The 23549-nt window shown below is 47.4% G+C and overlaps 1 protein-coding gene across 1 annotated transcript in view; it reads left to right on the forward strand.

Annotated features, from left to right (window-relative positions):
* Positions 1–6908: 6908 nt before the first annotated feature.
* abch1 (ATP-binding cassette, sub-family H, member 1) overlaps positions 6909–23549 on the forward strand; it is a 66526-nt gene continuing 49885 nt past the window's right edge. Inside the window, exons 1-3 of the mRNA XM_078405960.1 lie at positions 6909–6951; positions 12003–12076; positions 18705–18861. Of these exons, the coding sequence (XP_078262086.1) occupies positions 12067–12076; positions 18705–18861 (167 nt within the window). The 5' untranslated portion in view covers positions 6909–6951; positions 12003–12066. The remainder of the gene's footprint in view (positions 6952–12002; positions 12077–18704; positions 18862–23549) is intronic.

Below are 23549 nucleotides of genomic sequence, written 5' to 3' on the forward strand. Positions count from 1 at the left end.
AAAAGTTGCCCCTCAGGTCCCTCTGAAGTCTCTCCCCTCTCATCTTGAACCGATACCCTCGAGCTTTAGAATCCTCTACCCTGGAAACAGATTGTGAGTGATCACATTATCCATACCCCTCATGGTCTTGTACACCTCAATAAGACAATAGACAATAGACAAAAGACAATAGGTGCAGGAGTAGGCCATTCGGCCCTTCGAGCCAGCACCGCCATTCAATGTGATCATGGCTGATCATCCACAATCAGTACCCCGTTCCTGCCTTCTCCCCATACCCCCTGACTCCGCTATCCTTAAGAGCTCTATCTAGCTCTCTCTTGAATGCATTCGGAGAATTGGCCTCCACTGCCTTCTGAGGCAGAGAATTCCACAGATTCACAACGCTCTGACTGAAAAAGTTTTTCCTCATCTCCGTTCTAAATGGCCTACCCCTAAGATCACCCCTCAGCCTCCTACGCTCCAAAGAAAAATTCCCAGCCTGTCCAACCTCTCCCTGGAACTCGAGCCCGCAATCTTGAGTAATGCATCGAGAAAGGGTTAAATGGTTTTGGTTTTGAACAAGTTGTCAGGGGCAAGTGAGATAATTTGACTGAATCCCAGTGCATATGACAATGAAAATCTCCTGACATGAAGATTTTACACTAAATGAAAGTGAAGTCATTCATCTGGGAGATTTATGTGGCAGGATTTTACACAGAGTGGTGGGTGCCAGTGGAACTGGTGGAGGCAGATGCAAGAGCAATGTTTCAGAGCCACTTGCACAGACAGGCCAACAGGCAGGGAGGGACAGGAGGGAATATGGGGCACGGTTATGTGCAAATTAACTCGGCATCATGTTCAGCACAGACATCACAGGGAAAAGGACCAGTTCATTTTAGATAGAGCTAGATAGGAGTTAGATAGAGCTCTAGGGGCTAGTGGAATCAAGGGATATGGGGAGAATGCAGGCATGGGTTACTGATTGTGGATGATCAGCCATGATCACAATGAATGGCGGTGCTGGCTCAAAGGGCCGAATGGCCTCCTCCTGCACCTATTTCCTATGTTTCTATCTCCTGTACTGTTCTATGTTGAAGAGGAGGCTACAGAGCATGCCCTAGTTCTGACTGAGAAATGCTGGTCGGTCACAGAGCAAAGGGTGAGAATAAGCAGACCATTCTCAGATTTGAAGAAGGGTCTCGACCCAAAACATCTCCCATTCCTTCTCTTCAGAGATGCTGCCTGTCCTGCTGAGTTATTCCAGCATTTTGTGCCTGTCCATTCTCAGTCTGCCGGCTGTAGCCAGGGACGTTGGCAGGATCCAGGCCTCTCCCCACCTATTCACATCCCATATCTACAGTCTGGCTGAGTATCTAATGCCAGATTTCCAGATCTGCGGATGATACAAACCGAGGTGGGATGATGAGTGGAGGATTAATGAGGATGCAGGGGGAGTGGATAGGCTTGGAAGGATGAGAGGGGATCTTACAGAAACATATAAAATTCTTAGAGGATTGGACAGGAAAAATGTTCCCGATGTTGGGAGAATCCAGAACCAGGGACCACAGTTTAAGAATAAGGGGTAGGCCATTTAGGACTGAGATGAGGAAAAATCTTTTCACCCAGAGAGTTGTGAATCTGTGGAATTCTCTGCCACAGAAGGCAGCGGAGGCCAATTCACTGGATGTTTTCAAGAGAGAATTAGATGTAGCTCTTTGGACTAACGAAATCAAGGGATATGGGAAAAAAGCAGGAACGGGGTACTGATTTTGGATGATCAGCCATGATCATATTGAATGGCGGTGCTGGCTCGAAGGGCTGAATGGCCTCCTCCTGCATCTTTATTCTATGTTTCTATAAATTGGGAGAGTGGGCACAAACTGGAGATTATAAATGTGACAAATCAGAGAGCATTGATGTTTAAATGTCCCTGGGTGTCCATGGTACTTTATGGTATGGGACTTTATTTGTCACATGTACTGAGGTACAGTGATATTTACAAAGCTGGGTGGTAGTGTGAACTGTGAGGAGGATGCTATGAGGATGCAGGGTGGCTTGGACAGGTTGTGTGAGTGGGCGGATGCATGGCAGATGCAGTTTAATGTGCTTAAATGTGAGGTTATCCACTTTGGTGGCAAGAACAGGAAGGCAGAGTATTATCTGAATGGTGTCAGGTTAGGAAAAGGGGACGTACAACGCGACCTGGGTGTCCTTGTACATCAGTCACTGAAAGGAAGCATGCAGGTACAGCAGGCAGTGAAGAAAGCTAATGGCATGTTGGCCTTCATAACAAGAAGAATTGAGTAGAGGAGCAATGAGGTCCTTCTGCAGTTGTACAGGGCCCTGGTGAGACCGCACCTGGAGTATTGTGTGCAGTTTTGGTCTCCAAATTTGAGGAAGGACATTCTTGCTATTGAGGGCGTGCAGCGTAGGTTCACGATGTTAATTCCCGGAATGGCAGGACTGTCATATATTGAAAGATTGGAGCGACTAGGCTTGTATGCGCTGGAATTTAAAAGGATGAGACGGGATCATTGAAACATATAAGATTATTAAGGAATTGGACACATTAGAGGCAGTAAACATGTTCCCGATGCTGGAGGAGTCCAGAACCAGTGGCCACAGTTTAAGAATAAGGGATAGGCCATTTGGAATTGAGATGAGGAACAACTTTTTCACCTAGAGAGTTGTGAATCTATGGTCTCACCAGGGCCTTAAACAACTGCAGAAGGACCTCTTTGCTCCTGTACTCAAATCCTCTTATTATGAAGGCTTTAGCTTTCTTCACTGCCTGCTGTACCTGCATGCTTACTTTCAGTGACTGGTGTACAAGGACACCAAGGTCTCGTTGCACTTCCCCTTTACCCAATATGACACCATTGAGATAATAATCTGCCTCCTTGTTTTTGCCGCCAAAGTGGATAACCTCACATTTATCTACATTATACTGCATCTGCCATGCATCTGCCCACTCACTCAACCTGTCCAAGTCACCCTGCAACCTCCTAACATCCTCTTCGCAGTTCACACTGCCACCCAGCTTTGTGTCATCCGCAAACTTGCTAGTGTTACTTCTAATTCCATCATCCAAATCATTAATATATATTGTAAACAGTTGCAGCCCCAACACCGAGCCTTGCGGCACTCCACTCTCCACTGCCTGCCACCCTTTGTATTAAAACAATTGCCCCTCGGGTTCCTATTAAATCTTTCCCGCTTCACTTTAAACCTATGTCCTCTGTGTTATGTTCAACACGGCATAAAGATAAAGTACACTCACACGTTAGTTGCCTGAATCACACCAGCCTTTATTTACCCAGCATTCCTAGCTCAAGGAACGCCCACTCATTAACATGGCACATGAATATGCATGAATACATTACAATTTTGGTATTGTGATACTTGATTTACATCAATACTTTTAACCATATTTACAAATTTAACCTAGTTACTGGTTTGCGGTTCCTGCCTGATCGTTTAACAGTAACAGGTGCAACAGGCATAACAGATGTACGTGTAGACTCAACTGTTGGCTTGTTTGGCTCTATGTTAGTACGCTGACCTTGACTAGAGAAGTCTGTCCCTTTATCTGTACTCACTGAATTTTGTGTATCAACCACAATAGTCTTTTCTAACTCACTTTCAGATGAATACTCAGGGATTAGGAATTCATGCTCAGTTTTCGGTTCGTCTTTGGCTGGAATCATTTGATCCACGTGAACACTTTTGATCTTGTCTCCAACATCCACTAAGTATCTTTTTGTTCCACACACTTCCACTATTTTCCCAACATCCCATTTGTCTCGACTGGACTTGTTGGGAGGACTGAGCACACGAACTTGCTCATCTGGCTTGAAGTTCCTCTCCTTTTTGTGGAAGTCAAAGTGGTGTTTTTGACTTAACTGTTTTTGCTCAACTCTCGAGGCCAAATTGGGTTGAACTAGACTTAGGCGTATTCTTAGCCTTCTCTTCATCAACAGTTCTGCAGGTGAATAACCCGTAGTTGTGTGTGGTGAAGTTCTGTACTTCAGCAAGAAACTAGCCAAACGATGTTTCATGCTGAGCTTTGAACTACCCTGCAAAACCTGTTTCTTGAGAGCCTCTTTGACTACTCTAACAGACCTTTCCGCCGCCCCATTGGAGGCTGGATGGTATGGAGGAACAAGTGTGTGTTTTACCCCGTTACGCTGCATGAACTGTTTGAACTGTTCTGAACGAAACTGAGGTCCGTTATCAGAAACAAGTTCTTCTGGTAAACCATGACATGCAAAAATTGATCTCAATTCGTCTATGGTATGCTCAGCAGTAGTGCTTGACCCCATATGCTTAGCCTCAATCCATTTGGAATGACTATCTACTAGCACCAGAAAATTATCATTACCCTTTTCACAAAAGTCTACGTGAACTCTCTGAAACGGTCTACTTGGCCATGACCAGGGTTGCAGTGGTGTTTTTGGTGGTTTACTGCGGCAATCTTGACACACGCTACATTTGCTCACCAGTGACTCAATGTCACTGTCTATACCAGGCCAATACACAAAACTTCTAGCAATTGACTTCATGCTAACTATGCCAGGATGTTCGGCATGAAGTTCGTACATAATCTTGTTTCTTAAAGACTCTGGTACAACCACTCTATAACCCCACTTTATGCATCCCTGCTCGCATGATAATTCGTGTCGTCGATTATAGAAAGGCTTCAGTTCCGAGTTTGATCCACTCTCGACTTCAGTCCAACCATTCAATGTCTGTTCGTAAACACTCTTCAGCACAGTGTCCTTCACTGTTTCAGCTGCAATTTCTGTTGCAGTCACTGGAAAGTCTTCATCTACGACTTGCAGTGTGTAGATTGAGTTCTCACTTCCCACATCAGAGTTCTCATGGGGCAATCGGGACAATGCATCTGCCACTGCGTTGCATTTGGAGCTTCTGTACTCCACCTTGTAGTCATACTGGGACAACAGAATTGCCCAGCGCTGCATCCTTGATGCCGCCATGGAAGGTATAGCTGACTTGGGACCCAGTATCGTGAGTAGTGGTTTGTGATCAGTCACAAGGGTGAATGGTCTGCCAAGAAGAAACTGGTGGAATTTCTTGATTCCGAACACAATGCTGAGTGCTTCCTTCTCTATCTGTGCATAGTTGCGCTCACTTGGTGATAGGGTGCAGGAGGCAAAAGCAATAGGCTTTTCCTGTCCGTCATCCATTACGTGGCAAATCACTGCACCTACACCATAACTTGAAGCATCACAAGCAAGTTTCATCTCGCGCGTCGTGTCGTAGTGAACAAGGAGTTTGTCACTTGTCAGGTTTTTCTTGCAGATGTCGTATGCATGTTGTTGTTCCTTTCCCCACATCCAATTCTCATCCTTTTGTAACAGATGATGTAGTGGCTTTAGCACGGTTGCTAAATCTGATGCTAAATCTGGTGTAGATGTTTACAGTGGGGGGGGGGCTGGTGTAGATGCTGACAGTGGGGGGGGGGGGCAGGGCCTGGTGTAGATGTTTACAGTGGGGGGGGGCTGGTGTAGATGCTGACAGTGGGGGGGGGGCAGGGCCTGGTGTAGATGCTGACAGTGTGGGGGGGGAGGGGGGGCTGGTGTAGATGCTGACAGTGGGGGGGGGGGCAGGGCCTGGTGTAGATGCTGACAGTGGGGGGGGGCAGGGCCTGGTGTAGATGCTGACAGTGTGGGGGGGGGAGGGGGGGCTGGTGTAGATGCTGACAGTGGGGGGGGGGCAGGGCCTGGTGTAGATGCTGACAGTGGGGGGGGGGGGCTGGTGTAGATGCTGACAGTGGGGGGGGGGGCAGGGCCTGGTGTAGATGCTGACAGTGGGGGGGGGGAGGGGCTGGTGTAGATGCTGACAGTGGGGGGGGGGGGGGGGGGCAGGGCCTGGTGTAGATGCTGACAGTGGGGGGGGGGCAGTGCTCAGGATGGACCGGGCTGAGTCCACACTCTCTGCAGCCTGTTGTATACCCGGTGAGTTGTGAATGCCGTACGGTCATGGTACTTTCTACAGCGTACCTGTAGACGTTTGTTAGAGCGTTCAGTGACGAGCCAAATCTGTTTCAAGTTCTGAGCAAGTAGAGCCGCAGGGGCACCTAGTGTGTGGTCACATCCACGTGCTGGTCTCAGGACTAGTCACTGAGATAGCCGGGATCTGAACCTGTAGCCCCTCCACCACTCACCCAGCAGGTATCGACAAAACCAAAGCAGTAAAGGTCCAAGCAGATCCAAACCTCGCACCCACCAGTTTGTGCCAGATTACAGTCGCCTCTGGGGCAAGGGATTAAATTAAAAATACAAAATTATTACAATCGGAGGGCATCTACAACACACGATGCCTCAGAAAAGCCACCAGCATCCACAAAGACTCTTCACACCCCTGCAACAGTCTGTTCAAACTCCTACCATCAGGCAGACGATACAAGGCCTTCTACGCCCGCACCTCCAGACTCAGGAACAGCTTCATCCCCAGGGCCATAGCTGCTATGAACCGGTCCTGCTGAGCTGGATGGTCACATCGCACAGTGAACCGGCACAGATCTACTTGCACTTTATTCTGTTTTAAAACTGTTCCAATTTGTTTCATTGGGTTGTTTAAATTAATACTGACTAGCTAATTAATTTATTGCATCGTATGGGAGGCGCATTCCCAATCTCGTTGTACCCCTGTACAATGACAATAAAGATATATTGTATTGTATTGTACAACCGATTGAAAATAAATGATTAAAGCAAAGCAGTTTAGCAATGGATGCTGAGCAAGGGAACGAGGAAGTGCAAAGGAGAAGTGTTTCAGAAGGAAAACTACAGCAGTCTAAAGAGGGAAGTGAATGCAAAACGAGTGAGTATATTGATATATGTACTATGTTGCTATAGATAGACAGAGTGCGATGTGGAGCAGAGTGTGAGGTGTGTAACAAACTGTACTGTTCCCTTGCTGCAAGACCGAACAACCTCCAGTGTCCAGGTCAGCCATGTTGTCCTTTGATCTTGCATTGTCTGCACTCTCTGGTGCTCAGTTTATTTCAACATTCAAAACCTGTCGCAGGTTAGACAGCAGGGATTAGTGGCTCAGTGGGTAAGACATCTATGGCAGTGAGATTGTGGGCAGCGATCACAGGGCCTGTCCAGTGATACCACCCGCTCTCAGGGCAGGTATTGGGCCCTGCAGTAAAACACACAATGCTGGAAGAACTCAGCAGGTCAGGCAGCATCTGTGGAGGGAATGGCCAGACGACGTTTAGGGTAAGATTGCAGCCCCTGCTGTTTCTTGTGTCTGTAGTGGTGCAGGATTAACATCTGTCTTCCAAACACTTGGATTCTCCATAGTTGATGGGTTGTGTTACATTTTATATGTTTGTAGGAAAAAGCTGCAGGCTGGTTTAAATCGAAGGTAGACACAAAATGCTGGAGTACCTCAGCGGGTCAGGCAGCATCTCGGGAGAGAAAGAATGGGTGACGTTTCGGGTCGAGACCCTTCTTCAAAGCTTTTGACAGGTTGCAGAGGCATCACGGAAAGAAATAACTTACGGCATAACTATTAAGATCTTGTAACTGTGTGGAATGTGATTTTATTTTTCAATCGCTGGTGATGACGCTGCTACACATTGAGCTGGTGATGGTCACAGCACAGGAGGGTGTGTGGTGAATGAGGTGACATTACTTCCACAGCTTACACTGGACCCTCGTGTGATTCCATCTCAATGCCATCCCCAATGCTCCTTTACTTTAGTTTAGAGATACAGCACGGAAACAGGCCCTTCGGCCCACCAAGACCGCACCGACCAGCCATCCCCGCACAATGACACTATCCGACACACATGAGGGACAATTTACACATACCCCAAGCCAATTAACTTACAAACCTGCACGTCTTTGGAGTATGGGAGGAAACCGAAGATCTCGGAGAAAACCCACGCAGGTCACGGGGAGAACGTACAAACTGTACAGACAGCGCCCGTAGTCAGGATCGAACCTGAGTCTCTGGCGTTGCAAGCGCTGTAAGGCAGCAACTCTACCGCTGCGCCACCGTGCCGCCCTTTTCAAAAGCCTGAAGTGTCCTGTCCCGAAACGTCACCTCTCTATTATCCAAATGTCTCCTGTTCCACTACCAACTGTTGTAGGCCAGGGATTCACAGGAAGTCCATCTCTTCAAGGTGACCTTAAGCACATGCTTGAACCTTTTCTGGCTGGTTAACATTTTGGATCGGAACCCTTCTGCATACTGATTATGAAAAAGGGTTCCAACCCAAAACGTCACCTATCCATGTTCTCCACAGATGCTGCCTGACCCGCTGAGTTACTCCAGCACTCTGTGAAACGTCACCTATCCATGTTCTCCACAGATGCTGCCTGACCCGCTGAGTTACTCCGGCACTCTGTTAAACGTCACCTATCCATGTTCTCCACAGATGCTGCCTGACCCGCTGAGTTACTCCGGCACTCTGTTAAACGTCACCTATCCATGTTCTCCACAGATGCTGCCTGACCCGCTGAGTTACTCCGGCACTCTGTGTAACATATAACATATATAACATATAACAACTACAGCATGGAAACAGGCCTGTCCGGCCCTACCAGTCCACGCCGACCATTCTCCCTGACCTAGTCTCATCTACCTGCACTCAGACCATAACCCTCTAATCCCCTCTTCATATCATATCATATCATATATATACAGCCGGAAACAGGCCTTTTCGGCCCTCCAAGTCCGTGCCGCCCAGTGATCCCCGTACATTAACACTATCCTACACCCACTAGGGACAATTTTTACATTTACCCAGCCAATTAACCTACATACCTGTTTCTATCCGTGTACCTGTCCAAATGTGTTTCAACAGACAACAGGACTGTGTACAACGGAAGCACATTACACTGAGTGCCTCAGAATGCCCTTGCTTGCTTTCATCAGCATAAAAGAGCTCCATCCAGTGACCTGGCCCTTGGGGAAATAATGAAAGGCACCACAGGGATTCCATTTGTCACCTGTGTGACTGAAGGAGATTTTAAAATTATGCCTTTATTAACAATAACATCACAGATACTTTCTGCCCAATTATTTTGAAATAAATCTTATGACCTTGAAAGGACTGAACTAGAACAAAGCACATTAATAAACCCCTCCACAAATGTGGAACAAAGTATTTTACATTTGTTTTAATTAAAGAAAGTGCAGAAAAGAGAAGCTGCTTATTGGGTAAATGAACACAGAATTCCCACTCAATGATGCAAGCTACAATACAGAAGCTGCCTGGTGTTTGCCAATCAGCGCAAATAACTAGCACTGTATGGTATATATGATTCTGTACGTTCCGACAAAGGGCGGCAAAATTATTAGCCTGCGATAGACAGAGCAGGTAATTTTACAGCACACAGGTTCCAAGGTTTGAACTACTGCCTGTGCTGTTACCTGCCTGTTATGGTCGGGGCATCTCAAATAAAAACATTCCTTGTATGAATGAATAAAATCAGCCAATTTGATCAGTTGTGATTCTTACTGAAAAAATGCCTTAAGAACAAGAGAGTTTGGGAAGGGGATGATTTGCAGACTTCCCTTCATTAACCATCTTCACTTCACGCTGCCTCAGGAGAGCAGTCGACACCATCAAAGACTTGTCCCACCCCGGTCATTCCTTCTTCTCCCCGCTCCCGCCCGGCAGAAGATACAGAAGCTTGAATGCGCGCACCACCAGACTCACGAACAGCTTCTTCCCCTCTGTTATCAGGCTTCTGAACGGCCCTTCCATAAGCTAGGGTACTGTCCGATTCACCTCTACCCCATTGCGGACATTGTCTCTGGAACTGATGCGCTACAACACACACTGTATCTTCCCCTTTGCTTTGCCCTTTTGTACTTGAGTTTGACTTGATTGCATTTATGTATGGTATATCTGATCTGATAGGATGCAGAACAAAGCTTTTCACTGTACCTCGGTACACGTGACAATAATAAACCTGAACCTAAATCACTTAACTGAAACCCCATGTGCATAGAAATTGGTCTTCGGATTAGTAACAATAAACAAGCAACATGATAGTGGACATGAACTGCGCAATGCCTCTGAAATTAGATTCATCTGCAGTGTGTGGAATGGAATTTCAGACGAGTTCAACAAGCAGATGCCACCTTATTGCAAGTTTAGTGCAACTGATCCAAGGATCATTTAATCTCCACAGGACCATGTCCAAATTAAAGTGCTAACACACGCTGTAAAAGATGATTAAACTCAATTAAAGGCACAAAACTAAATTCTGAACCTTGGTGTATTATGTTCACCATTTATTCATCAATACCTATATTGTCCTTGTAACCTTCAGCTGTATTTCTAGTTCAATGAGTAAAGGCTGATTATGCCACTTTGCCCTGTCCCAGTGTGGTCTATTGTCCATTGCTATTCAACACAGTTGTTAGGTCTTCGCAATGATTGCTTGGTAAGTTAGCAGAAGGCTATTGGTGCTTGAGATATTGCCATAGAAAAGGAAAGATAAATAAGGAAAGAGAGTGGTCTCTGTACTTCCCCACTCACTCGTGGAAAGCTCCGTCAGATGGGGAAGGAGCGTTTGGGAATGGTATGGAGGCCATGCATTGGGAGGCCATGGAGCCTTGCACGAGGAGCGGGTCAGGCACACCACCCTTGTGGGAAGATATCTTACTTTAAACAATACATCTCCAACCACATTTAGTCTCACCATTTTGAAGCTAGAACTGTAATCATTCTAACTAAATGTGAAAGAGCTTGCTTAGGGAACATTCGCTAATATAATCACTGAAAAACCCATGTTGGAAAAACAAAAGAGTTGCTGCTTTACTGGTTATCTCCTAATAGGCAGGACATATGTTGTTAGGCTTATTAAAGTAAGAGATGGAGGCAAATACTTCATACATAAAGCAATTCAATAGCATTTCCCTTTCCCTCTCATAAATGAAAATGTTAAATTCTATCCTTAGGATACCCGATGCATATCAGGTCAAAAATGGTTAATTGGAAAATTACCATCCACCAGCAGTTCAGCAATAATTTGCAGTACTTCCTCGTGTTATTAAGGATAACACATTTGGAAATTATGCCAATTAAATCTGCTTTCAATATGCAATTTCCTTAATGCAGACTTGTTCTAAGTAACTCAAGTTAGCCATGACTTAGATAGCAAGAACATACTGACACAAAACCTTTTAGAGTTGAAGAATTCAATTTAAAAGAATTCCAACAGCAACATTCAAATCAAACCTTTGAGAAGTTCCAGCCGTTATTGACACAGATAAGCCCTTTATCCACGTAATCATTACAAGGAACAAGTGGATTCCTTTATTCCCTTACAACAACTTCACACTGAAGCAAGCAGATCAATAGACAATAGGTGCAGGAGGAGGCCATTCGGCCCTTCGAGCCAGCACCGCCATTCAATGTTATCATGGCTGATCATTCTCAATCAGTACCCCGTCCTGCCTTCTCCCCATCCCCCCTGACTCCGCTATCCTTAAGATCGTTGCAAGTTGTATTGTCATAAGTATCAGCGTTACTGTCAGGTGTACTGAGATGCAGTGAGAAACTTTGTTTTGCATGCTGTCCAGTTAAAAACCAACGAGACATGATTACAATCAAAACCATACACGAGCTGAACATTTAGTGCACAGTTAGAGAAATGAATCAGTGCATAATGTAGTGTACCAGTAACAGAGATGTACAGATAAAGAGAAACATGCAAGGTCCACCATGAGGCAGACTGGCGATGAAAGGTAGACACAAAGTGCTGGAGTAACTCAGCGGGTCAGGCAGCATCTCTGGAGAGAAGGAATGGGGGACGCTTCGGGTCGAGACCCTTCTTCAGACTGACGTCAGGGGGGGGGACGAGACAAAGGTAAGATGTAGTCGGAGACAGAAAGACTAGTGGGAGAACCGGGAAGGGGGAGGGGATAGAGAGGGAAAGCAGGGACTATCTGAAGTTAGAGAAGGTTATTTGTAAGTTTAGAAGTTAATTAACCACAAAAACTAGGCTTTCCTCATTCATGCATCACAGGGTAATATCACACAACCAGATACCTGAAGGCTGAACTACAACAGAAAACCTGGGACTGAGGCAGATGAGGAGTGGTGAGAATGCAGGGAATTCACAGCTCACTGACATCCACCGTGTGTGCACTGACATCCACCGTGTGTGCACTGACATCCACTGTGTGTGCACTGACATCCACTGTGTGTGCACTGACATCCACTGTGTGTGCACTGACATCCACTACGCAACCCCAACTCTGTTTGAGACCCCCTTGACTTTACCCAACATCCTTGTGGCCACCCTAACTGGTATAGAACCTTATTCTACGTTCTATGTCCATACCTCTGTAGTCAGTACCCTGTCTGGTGAAGACCAAAGTGCCCAAAGCCTTCTCTGTCACCATAGCCACCCGTGACTCCACTTTCAGGGAATTATGTACATGGACTCTTCACTCCCCCAGCTCCACAACATTCCCCAGGGCCCAGCCGTTCACCCTGAAGGTCCCATACTGGCTCAACTCATAATGCAACACCACACTTATCTAAATGAAACCTTGTCAGCCATTCCTCAGTCCACATACATCGCTGATCAAGGTCTTGCTGCAATTCTTGATAACCATCTTCACTGCTTACAATACCACCGACCTACTGTTGTGTCATTTGCAAACTTACTACTCTTGTACATTCTCATCCAAATCGTTGAGATAGATTGCACACAGCATTGGGCTCAGCACCACTCCACGAGTTACTAGACCATCAGTCACAGAGTTCTGGCCCAAAAAACTAACTTCCACCACCACCCTCTGCTTCTGACCATGAAGCTAGTTGTTTATCCAGCTTTCCCTGCATCCCATGTCACCCAACCTCCCAAAGCATCTTTCCAAGCAGATCCCTATCATCGGCCTTGCAGGTCCATGTAGACTACGTCCACAGTAGACTATGTAGGACCATGTAGATGATGTCCACAATCCTGCCCTCATCAACCTTCTCAGTTACTTCTTCAAAAACGTAATCAAGTTCATGAGAGATCATTTCCCACATACAAAAACAATGCTGACTTTCCCTAATCAACCTGTCTATTAAAAACAAGACCCTTCTTCAGTCTGAAGGACTCGACCCCTCTTATCCATATACCTATCCAATTTACTCTTAAATAATAAAATCGAGCCAGCCTCCACCACTTCCACCGGAAGCCCATTCCATACAGCCACAACCCTCTGAGTAAAGAAGTTCCCCCTCATGTTACCCCTAAACCTTTGTCCCTCAATTCTGAAGCTATGTCCCCTTGTTGGAATCTTCCCCACTCTCAAAGGGAAAAGCCTACCCACGTCAACTCTGTCCGTCCCTCTCAAAATTTTAAAAACCTCTATCAAGTCCCCCCTCAACCTTCTACGCTCCAAAGAATAAAGACCCAACCTGTTCAACCTCTCTCTGTAGCCTAAGTGCTGAAACCCAGGCAACATTCTAGTAAATCTCTGTACCCTCTCCATTTTGTCGACATCCTTCCTATAATTTGGCGACCAGAACTGCACACCATACTCCAGATTCGGCCTCACCAATGCCCTGTACAATTTCAACATTACATCCCAACTTCTATACTCGATGCTCTGATTTATAAAGGCAAGCATACCAAACGCCTTCTTCACCACCCTATCCACATGAGATTCCACCTTCAGGGAACAATGCACAGTTATTCCCAGATCCCTCTGTTCCACTGCATTCCTCAATTCCCTACCATTTACCCTGTACGTCCTATTTTGATTTGTCCTACCAAAATGCAGCACCTCACACTTATCAGCATTAAACTCCATCTGCCATCTTTCAGCCCACCCTTCCAAAAGGCCCAAGTCTCTCTGTAGACTTTGAAAATCTACCTCACTATCAACTTCTCCACCTATCTTAGTATCATCTGCATATTTACTAATCCAATTTGCCACACCATCATCCAGATCATTAATGTAAATGACAAACAACAGTGGACCCAACACAGATCCTTGGGGCACTCCACTGGACACTGGCCTCCAACCTGACATACAATTGTCAACCGTTACCCTCTGGTATCTCCCATTCAGCCATTGTTGAATCCATCTTGCAACCTCACTATTAATACCCAACGATTTAACCTTCTTAATCAACCTTCCATGTGGAACCTTGTCAAATGCCTTACTGAAGTCCATATAGACAACATCCACAGCCTTGCCCTTATCAATTTCCCTGGTAACCTCTTCAAAAAATTCAAGAAGATTAGTCAAACATGACCTTCCAGGCACAAATCCATGTTGACTGTTTCTAATCAGGCCTTGATTATCCAAATAATTATATATATTGTCCCTAAGTATCTTTTCCATTAATTTTCCCACCACAGACGTCAAACTAATAGGTCTATAATTGCTAGGTTTACTTTTAGAACCTTTTTTAAACAAAGGCACAACATGCGCAATGCGCCAATCTTCCGGCACCATCCCCGTTTCTAATGACGTTTGAAATATTTCCGTCATAGCCCCTGCTATTTCTGCACTAACTTCCCTCAATGTCCTAGGGAATATCCTATCAGGACCTGGAGACTTATCCACTTTTATATTTTTCAAAAGTGTCCGTACCTCCTCTTCTTTAATCCTCCTAATTTCCATCACTACTCTACTTGTTTCGCTTACCTCACATAATTCAATATCCTTCTCCTCGGTAAATACCGAAGAAAAGAAATTGTTTAATATCTCGCCCATTTCTTCCGGCTCAGCACATAGCTGTCCACTCTGACTCTCTAATGGACCAATTTTATCCCTCACTATCCTTTTGCTATTGACATATCTGTAGAACCCCTTGGGGTTTACTTTTACATTACTTGCCAAAGCAGCCTCATATCTTTTTTTCGCTTTTCTAATTTCCTTTTTAAGATTCCTTTTACATTCTTTATATTCCTCAAGAACCTCATTTACTCCCTGCCGCTTATATTTATTGTATATCTCCCTCTTTTTCCGAACCAACTGTCCAATTTCCCTGGAAAACCACGGCTCCATCAAATTCTTATTCTTTCCTTTCCACCGAACAGGGACATAAAGACTCTGTACTCTCAAAATTTCACCTTTAAATATCCTCCATTTCTCTATTATATCCTTTTCATAAAACAACAATTTCCATTTCACTCCTTTTAAATCCTTTCTCATCTCCTCAAAATTAGCCTTTCTCCAATCCAAAATCTCAACCCTTGGTCCAGATTTGACCTTCTCCATAATGATATTGAAACTAATGGCATTATGATCACTAGACCCAAAGTGCTCCTCAACACATACCTCCGTCACCTGACCCATCTCATTTCCTAACAGGAGGTCCAACACTGCCCCTTCTCTGGTAGGCACCTCTACGTATTGCTGCAAAAAACTATCCTGCACACATTTTACAAACTCCAAACCATCCAGCCCTTTAACAGAATGTGATTCCCAGTCTATATACGGAAAATTGAAATCACCCACAATCACCACTCTGTGCTTACTACTAATATCTGCTATCTCCTTACATATTTGCTCTTCCAATTCTCGTTCCCTATTTGGCGGTCTATAATACACCCCTATAAGTGTTGCTAAACCTTTCTCATTTCTGAGTTCCACCCAAACAGCCTCCTTAATCGAGCCTTCTAGTCTGTCCTGCCAAAGCACTGCTGTGATATCCTCCCTGACAAGCAATGCAACACCCCCACCTCTTGCCCCTCCGATTCTATCACATCTGAAACAATGAAATCCTGGAATATTTAATTGCCAATCGCAACCCTCCTGCAACCATGTTTCACTGATCGCCACAACATCATACTTCCAGATGTCAATCCAGGCTCTAAGCTCATCCACCTTTCTTACAATGCTCCTAGCATTAAAATATACACATTTAAGGGACCCATCATTTCTTATTCTCAGTTTATTTCTTTTCCCTTCTTTCTCTCCTACATATTGGGTCTGAGTGTTTCCCTTTTCTGCCTCCTGCCTCACACACTGCCTATTAGCTATCTGTGTTTGAGTCCCTCCCCCCAACCGTACTAGTTTAAAGTCTCCGCAGTTATTTTAGCAAATCTCCCCGCCAGGATATTGGTTCCCCTCGGGTTCAGATGCAACCCGTCCTTTTTGTACAGGTCATACTTCCCCCAGAAGAGGTCCCAATGATCCAGAAACTTGAAACCCTGCTCCCTGCACCAGTTCCTCAGCCACGTATTTATCCTCCACCTCACTCCATTCCTATTCTCACTATCGCGTGGCACAGGCAGTAAGCCTGAGATTATTACTTTGGAAGTCCTTTTTTTTAAACTCTCTTCCTAGCCCCCTGAATTCTCCTTTCAGGACCTCTTCCCTTATCCTACCTATATTGTTGGTACCTATATGTACCACGACCTCTGGCTCCTCTCCCTCCCCTTTCAGGATATCCTGGACACGCTCAGACACATCCCGGACACCGGCACCAGGGAGGCAAACCACCATCCGGGTCTCCCGACTGCGTCCACAGAAACGCCTATCTGACCCCCTCACTATAGAGTCCCCTATTACTACTGCTCTCCTCTTCCTTTCCCTACCCTTCTGAGCAACAGGGCCGGACTCCTTGCCAGAGGCCCGGGCACCGTCGTTGCCCCCAGGTAGGCTGTCCCCCCCAACAGTACTTAAACAGGAGTACTTATTTCCAAGGGGTACAGCCACCGGGGTACTCCCTAGTCCCTGCCTCTGTTCCTTGCCCCCCCTAACAGTGACCCACTTGTCTACCTCCCGTGGTCTAGGAGTGACCACCTCCCTGTAACTCCTATCTATAACCTCCTCACTCTCCCTGATCAGACGGAGGTCATCAATCTGCCGCTCCAGGTTCCTAATACGGTCCCTTAGGAGCCCCATCTCGTCACACCTGGCGCAGATGTGGATGTCTGGAAGACTATCAGACTCCCAGATTCCCCACATCTGACACCCAGAACAATAAACTGCCCTGGCAGTCATACTCTCCAAACAAAGCCCCGCGCTCAGTTACTAAACCTACCGCCCGGCCGCTACTCCAACCGCTCCAACCGCCCACCCAAAAGAACTGAGTGATCTCCTGGGAGAGGCGAAAAACCGGATAAAAAACCCAGGCCAATTTGGGAAAAAATCCGGGAAATTCCTCTCCGACCCCAAGCTAGGCGATCGAAACTAGTCCGGGAGATCACACAGGTCTTACTCCTTACTATCCCCACACAATCCCCACACACTACTTCCCAAGCAACACAGCTTGGTGCTGCTGCTGCTGCTGCTGCTGCTGCTGCTGCTGCTGCTGCTGCTGCTGCTGCTTGCTTGCTGCTGCTTGCTTGCTGCTGCTGCTACTGCTACTGCTGCTAGCTGCTGCTGCTTGCTGCTGCTGCTGCTGCTTGCTGCTGCTGCTGCTGCTTGCTGCTGCTGCTGCTGCTTGCTGCTGCTGCTGCTTGCTGCTGCTGCTTGCTGCTGCTGCTGCTGCTGCTGCTGCTGCTGCTGCTGCTGCTGCTTGCTGCTGCTGCTGCTTGCTGCTGCTGCTGCTGCTGCTGCTGCTGCTGCTTGCTGCTGCTGCTTGCTGCTGCTGCTGCTGCTTGCTGCTGCTGCTTGCTGCTGCTGCTGCTTGCTGCTGCTGCTGCTTGCTGCTGCTGCTGCTTGCTGCTGCTGCTGCTTGCTGCTGCTGCTGCTTGCTGCTGCTGCTGCTTGCTGCTGCTGCTGCTTGCTGCTGCTGCTGCTTGCTGCTGCTGCTGCTTGCTGCTGCTGCTGCTTGCTGCTGCTGCTGCTTGCTGCTGCTGCTGCTTGCTGCTGCTGCTGCTTGCTGCTGCTTGCTGCTGCTTGCTGCTGCTGCTGGCTGCTGCAACTGCTGATTACTCCAGCTGATTACTGCTGATAGATACAACAATCCCTAATTTAAGGTGACTGGCCCAGAAAAATCAGATACAACATAGGAACAAACTTTCTTCTGCAGTGAATGGTTATGAACTCCTGAGTCTGCAGAAGGGTCCCGACCCAAAATGTTACGCATTCTTTTTCCCCAGGCAGCATCTGTGGAGAACATGGATAGGTGTCGTTTCACAGAGTGCTGGAGTAACAGAACACAAGTTGCTGGAGTAACTCAGCGGGTCAGGCAGCATCTTCCCTGGGAATAGACAGATGACATTTTGGGTCGTGACCCTTCTTATCAACTTCTATGCTCTGTATGATAAGGTGGTGGAAACAGATTCACAAGTAGGGTTAGATTAAAAAAAAGAGATTTCAGGAAAGAGCAGGAAGTGGGAGCAATTGGCAAGGAGGTCGGAACAGACTGAATGATCTGCATTGGCCCCTCACATAGCACAGTACTGTGACTTTGCAGTTGTGGACAATGTGAATGCAGCATTGCAGTACCCAGGAAAGCCACTTGGTGGAGCAGAGCAGCAATTATTCAACCCCAATTTCCCATTGAGCTAGTGCAGGAAGGAACTGCAGATGCTGGTTCAAACCGAAGATAGACACAGAGTGCTGGAGTAACTCAGCAGGTCAGGCAGCATCTCTGGAGAACATGGATAGGTGACGTTTCACAGAGTGCTGGGGTAACTCAGCGGGTCAGGCAGCATCTGTGGAGAAAGTTTGAGGACGTTTCAGGTCGAGACCCTTCTTCAGTGAGGTAGTAGAATATGCTGGCATTCAGATTCATTCCCCTGATGGTTTCTTTTTCTAAATTCTACTGATATCTGCACTTCAGTCTCATTGTTTTAACTTGATTTATTTTGATGGAATAGTCACCCCCCGGATGGATGGTGCTGTGACCCAGGGGATGGATGGTGCTGTGACCCAGGGGTGCAGTCTGGCTGCCGTGAGGACCAGCCGTGTCTGCCTGAACTACGGCAAGATAACCGTTCTCCACAACCTCAGCCTCACGCTGCCCCGAGGATGCATGTAAGGCTGGTATCATGTCCGTCTAAATGAGTACAGGTCTCGCCTCAGTTGGTATGGCATGGTGTGGCATGGTATGGTATGGTATGACATGGCATGGTATGGCATGGTATGGTATGGTATGGTACGGTATGGTATGGTATGGCCTCATGTGGCATGGCATGCTGTGGCATGGTATGGTGTGGTGTGGTATGGTTATGGTATGGCATGGCATGGCATGGTGTGGCATGGTATGGTATGGTGTGTATGGTATGGCATGTTTTGGAATGGTATGTATGGCATGATATGGTATGGTATGGCTGGTATGGTATGTATGGTATGGCATGGCATAGTATGGTATGGCATGGTGTGGTATGGCATGGTGTGGTATGGCATGGTGTGGCATGGCATAGTATGGTATGGCATGGTGTGGTATGGCATGGTGTGGTATGGCATGGTGTGGTATGGCATGGTGTGGTATGGCATGGTGTGGTATGCCATGGTGTGGTATGGCATGGTGTGGTATGGCATGGTGTGGTATGGCTGGTATGGTATGTATGGTATGGCATGGCATAGTATGGTATGGCATGGTGTGGTATGGCATGGTGTGGTATGGCATGGTGTGGTATGGCATGGTGTGGTATGGCATGGTGTGGTATGGCATGGTGTGGTATGTATGGTATGGCATGGCATAGTATGGTATGGCATGGTGTGGTATGGCATGGTGTGGTATGGCATGGTGTGGTATGGCATGGTGTGGTATGGCATGGTGTGGTATGGCATGGTATGGTATGGCATGGTGTGGTATGGCATGGTGTGGTATGGCATGGTGTGGTATGGCATGGTGTGGTATGGCATGGTGTGGTATGGCATGGTGTGGTATGGCATGGTGTGGTATGGCATGGTGTGGTATGGCATGGTGTGGTATGGCATGGTGTGGTATGGCATGGTGTGGTATGGCATGGTGTGGTATGGCATGGTGTGGTATGGCATGGTGTGGTATGGCATGGTGTGGTATGGCATGGTGTGGTATGGCATGGTGTGGTATGGCATGGTGTGGCATGGCGTGGTATGGTATGGCGTGGTATGGCATGGCGTGGTATGGCATGGTGTGGTATGGCATGGTGTGGTATGGCATGGTGTGGTATGGCATGGTGTGGTATGGCATGGTGTGGTATGGCATGGTATGGTATGGCATGGTGTGGTATGGCATGGTGTGGTATGGCATGGTGTGGTATGGCATGGTATGGTATGGCATGGTATGGTATGGCATGGTGTGGTATGGCATGGTGTGGTATGGCATAGTATGGTATGGCATGGTGTGGTATGGCATGGTGTGGTATGGCATGGTGTGGTATGGCATGGTGTGGTATGGCATGGTGTGGTATGGCATGGTGTGGTATGGCATGGTATGGTATGGCATGGTGTGGTATGGCATGGTGTGGTATGGCATGGTGTGGTATGGCATGGTGTGGTATGGCATGGTGTGGTATGGCATGGTGTGGTATGGCATGGTGTGGTATGGCATGGTGTGGTATGGCATGGTGTGGTATGGCATGGTGTGGTATGGCATGGTGTGGTATGGCATGGTGTGGTATGGCATGGTGTGGTATGGCATGGTGTGGTATGGCATGGTGTGGTATGGCATGGTGTGGTATGGCATGGTGTGGTATGGCATGGTGTGGTATGGCATGGTGTGGTATGGCATGGTGTGGTATGGCATGGTATGGCATGGCGTGGTATGGCATGGCGTGGTATGGTATGGCGTGGTATGGCATGGCGTGGTATGGCATGGTGTGGTATGGCATGGTGTGGTATGGCATGGTGTGGTATGGCATGGTGTGGTATGGCATGGTGTGGTATGGCATGGTGTGGTATGGCATGGTGTGGTATGGCATGGTGTGGTATGGCATGGTGTGGTATGGCATGGTGTGGTATGGCATGGTATGGCATGGTATGGTATGGCGTGGTATGGCATGGTATGGTATGGCATGGTGTGGTATGGCATGGTGTGGTATGGCATGGTGTGGTATGGCATGGTGTGGTATGGCATGGTGTGGTATGGCATGGTGTGGTATGGCATGGTGTGGTATGGCATGGTGTGGTATGGCATGGTGTGGTATGGCATGGTATGGCATGGCGTGGTATGGCATGGCGTGGTATGGCATGGCGTGGTATGGCATGGTGTGGTATGGCATGGTATGGTATGGCATGGTGTGGTATGGCATGGTGTGGTATGGCATGGTATGGTATGGCATGGTGTGGTATGGCATGGTGTGGTATGGCATGGTATGGTATGGCATGGTATGGTATGGCATGGTGTGGTATGGCATGGTGTGGTATGGCATGGTGTGGTATGGCATGGTGTGGTATGGCATGGTGTGGTATGGCATGGTGTGGTATGGCATGGTGTGGTATGGCATGGTGTGGTATGGCGTGGTATGGCATGGTGTGGTATGGTATGGCATGGTGTGGTATGGCATGGTGTGGTATGGCATGGTATGGTATGGCATGGTGTGGTATGGCATGGTGTGGTATGGCATGGTGTGGTATGGCATGGTGTGGTATGGCATGGTGTGGTATGGCATGGTGTGGTATGGCATGGTGTGGTATGGCATGGTGTGGTATGGCATGGTGTGGTATGGCATGGTATGGCATGGTGTGGTATGGTATGGCGTGGTATGGTATGGTGTGGTATGGCATGGTGTGGTATGGCATGGTGTGGTATGGCATGGTGTGGTATGGCATGGTGTGGTATGGCATGGTATGGCATGGTGTGGTATGGCATGGTGTGGTATGGCATGGTGTGGTATGGCATGGTATGGTATGGCATGGTGTGGTATGGCATGGTGTGGTATGGCATGGTATGGCATGGTGTGGTATGGCATGGTGTGGTATGGCATGGTGTGGTATGGCATGGTGTGGTATGGCATGGTGTGGTATGGCATGGTGTGGTATGGCATGGTGTGGTATGGCATGGTGTGGTATGGCATGGTGTGGTATGGCGTGGTATGGCATGGTGTGGTATGGCATGGTGTGGTATGGCATGGTGTGGTATGGCATGGTGTGGTATGGCATAGTATGGTATGGTACTTTATTTGTCACATGTCCAGTGAGATCCATTTTTGTACACAGTTCAGTATGTATCACTACACGAAAGCAAAGGTATTTATTCAAAGGTATAATTAAAAATTGTTACCAAAAAAGGACTTAAAACTAAACATAGCACAAAAAGTAAGGAAATTTGTGTTTGGTAGATTATTTCTTTGTTGTAACAATGCTTCTTGGCAATAAATCTTATACCGTTGGAAAGCCTGTTTATTTCCCTTTTAAATGGTGCCACATTTGAAAGGAACATGCATTTGTGGGATGAGCAGCAGAGCTGAGTATATGGGTTGCGCCCATGAAAAATTTGCCAAATCGTCTCTGCCAATGCCAAACAGCTTATTCTGCTGTTGCTATTGACTCTTGTTTTGAGCTTCTGGTACCCCCAGGTGCTGACAATCAGGTGCCTGATTGGCACCTGATTGGCAGCATCTGTGAGCATGGGCCCTGCTACAGTGGTCAGTAGGTGCTCCAAGAATCGGCATGCCACGTTTGACTGATCTGGATAGGGCCCGTGCGATAGGGCAACTTCAAGCTGGTGTTCCGCAAAACCAAGTTGCGGCATTATTTGGAGTGAGCCCTAGTACCATCTCCAAAGTGAAGGCCAAGTTCCATATAACGGGGGATGTCAGAGACAGGCCGCGAAGTGGGCGTCCCAAGAAGACGACACCTGAAGAAGACCGTTTCCTCACCCTGTCAGCACTTAGGAACCGTAGGCTGTCTTCTACAGATTTGCAGTCAAGGTTTGCAGGACGATATGGCCGACGGCTCTCTGCCCAGACAATTCGGAACAGACTGCAGGCAGCCGATCTCCGGTCTCATAGGGCTGCCAGGAGGCCTGCCATGACTGCCCTTCACCGTCAGGCCTGTTTGTGCTGGTGTCGGCAACACGTGCACTGGAACCTGAACATGTGGAGGAACGTTATGTTCAGCGATGAGTCCAGATTCTGCCTACGGCAGTTGGATCATATGGTCAAAGTGTGGAGAAGACGCGGAGAACGCTATGCTGATTGCTGCACCGATAGAGTAACATCTTTTGGTGGAGGCAGTGTGATGGTGTGGGGCGGCATCTCCCTCACTGGAAAAACGAGGCTTGTCATCATTGGAGGCAATCTCAATGCAGAGAGATATTGAGATGAGATTCTGCAACCAGTGGCAATCCCATATCTCCACAGTCTGGGACCGAACTCTATCCTCCAAGATGACAATGCTCGCCCCCACAGAGCAGGGTTTCTCAGAGACTACCTCCAGAATTTGGGAGTGTAGAGGATGGAATGGCCTGCCAACAGTCCTGACCTCAACCCCATTGAACACTTGTGGGATCAGCTTGGGCGTGCTGTTCGTGCCAGAGTGACCAACACAACCACGTTGGCTGACTTGCGACAAATGCTGGTTGAAGAATGGGATGCCATCCCGCAACAGTGTGACCAGGCTGGTGACCAGCATGAGGAGGAGGAGGTGCCAGGCTGTTGTGGCTGTGTAAGGTTCTTCCACACGCTACTGAGGCTCCTGTTTATTAAATGAATAAATTGTTAAATTGCCAATATGTCTTGTTTCTTCAGACTTCAATCATCCAATCCACCAAACAACACCGAACAAGAGTCAAT

This window comes from Rhinoraja longicauda, chromosome 9 (assembly GCF_053455715.1).
Source record: "Rhinoraja longicauda isolate Sanriku21f chromosome 9, sRhiLon1.1, whole genome shotgun sequence".
Taxonomy (NCBI): domain Eukaryota; kingdom Metazoa; phylum Chordata; class Chondrichthyes; order Rajiformes; family Arhynchobatidae; genus Rhinoraja; species Rhinoraja longicauda.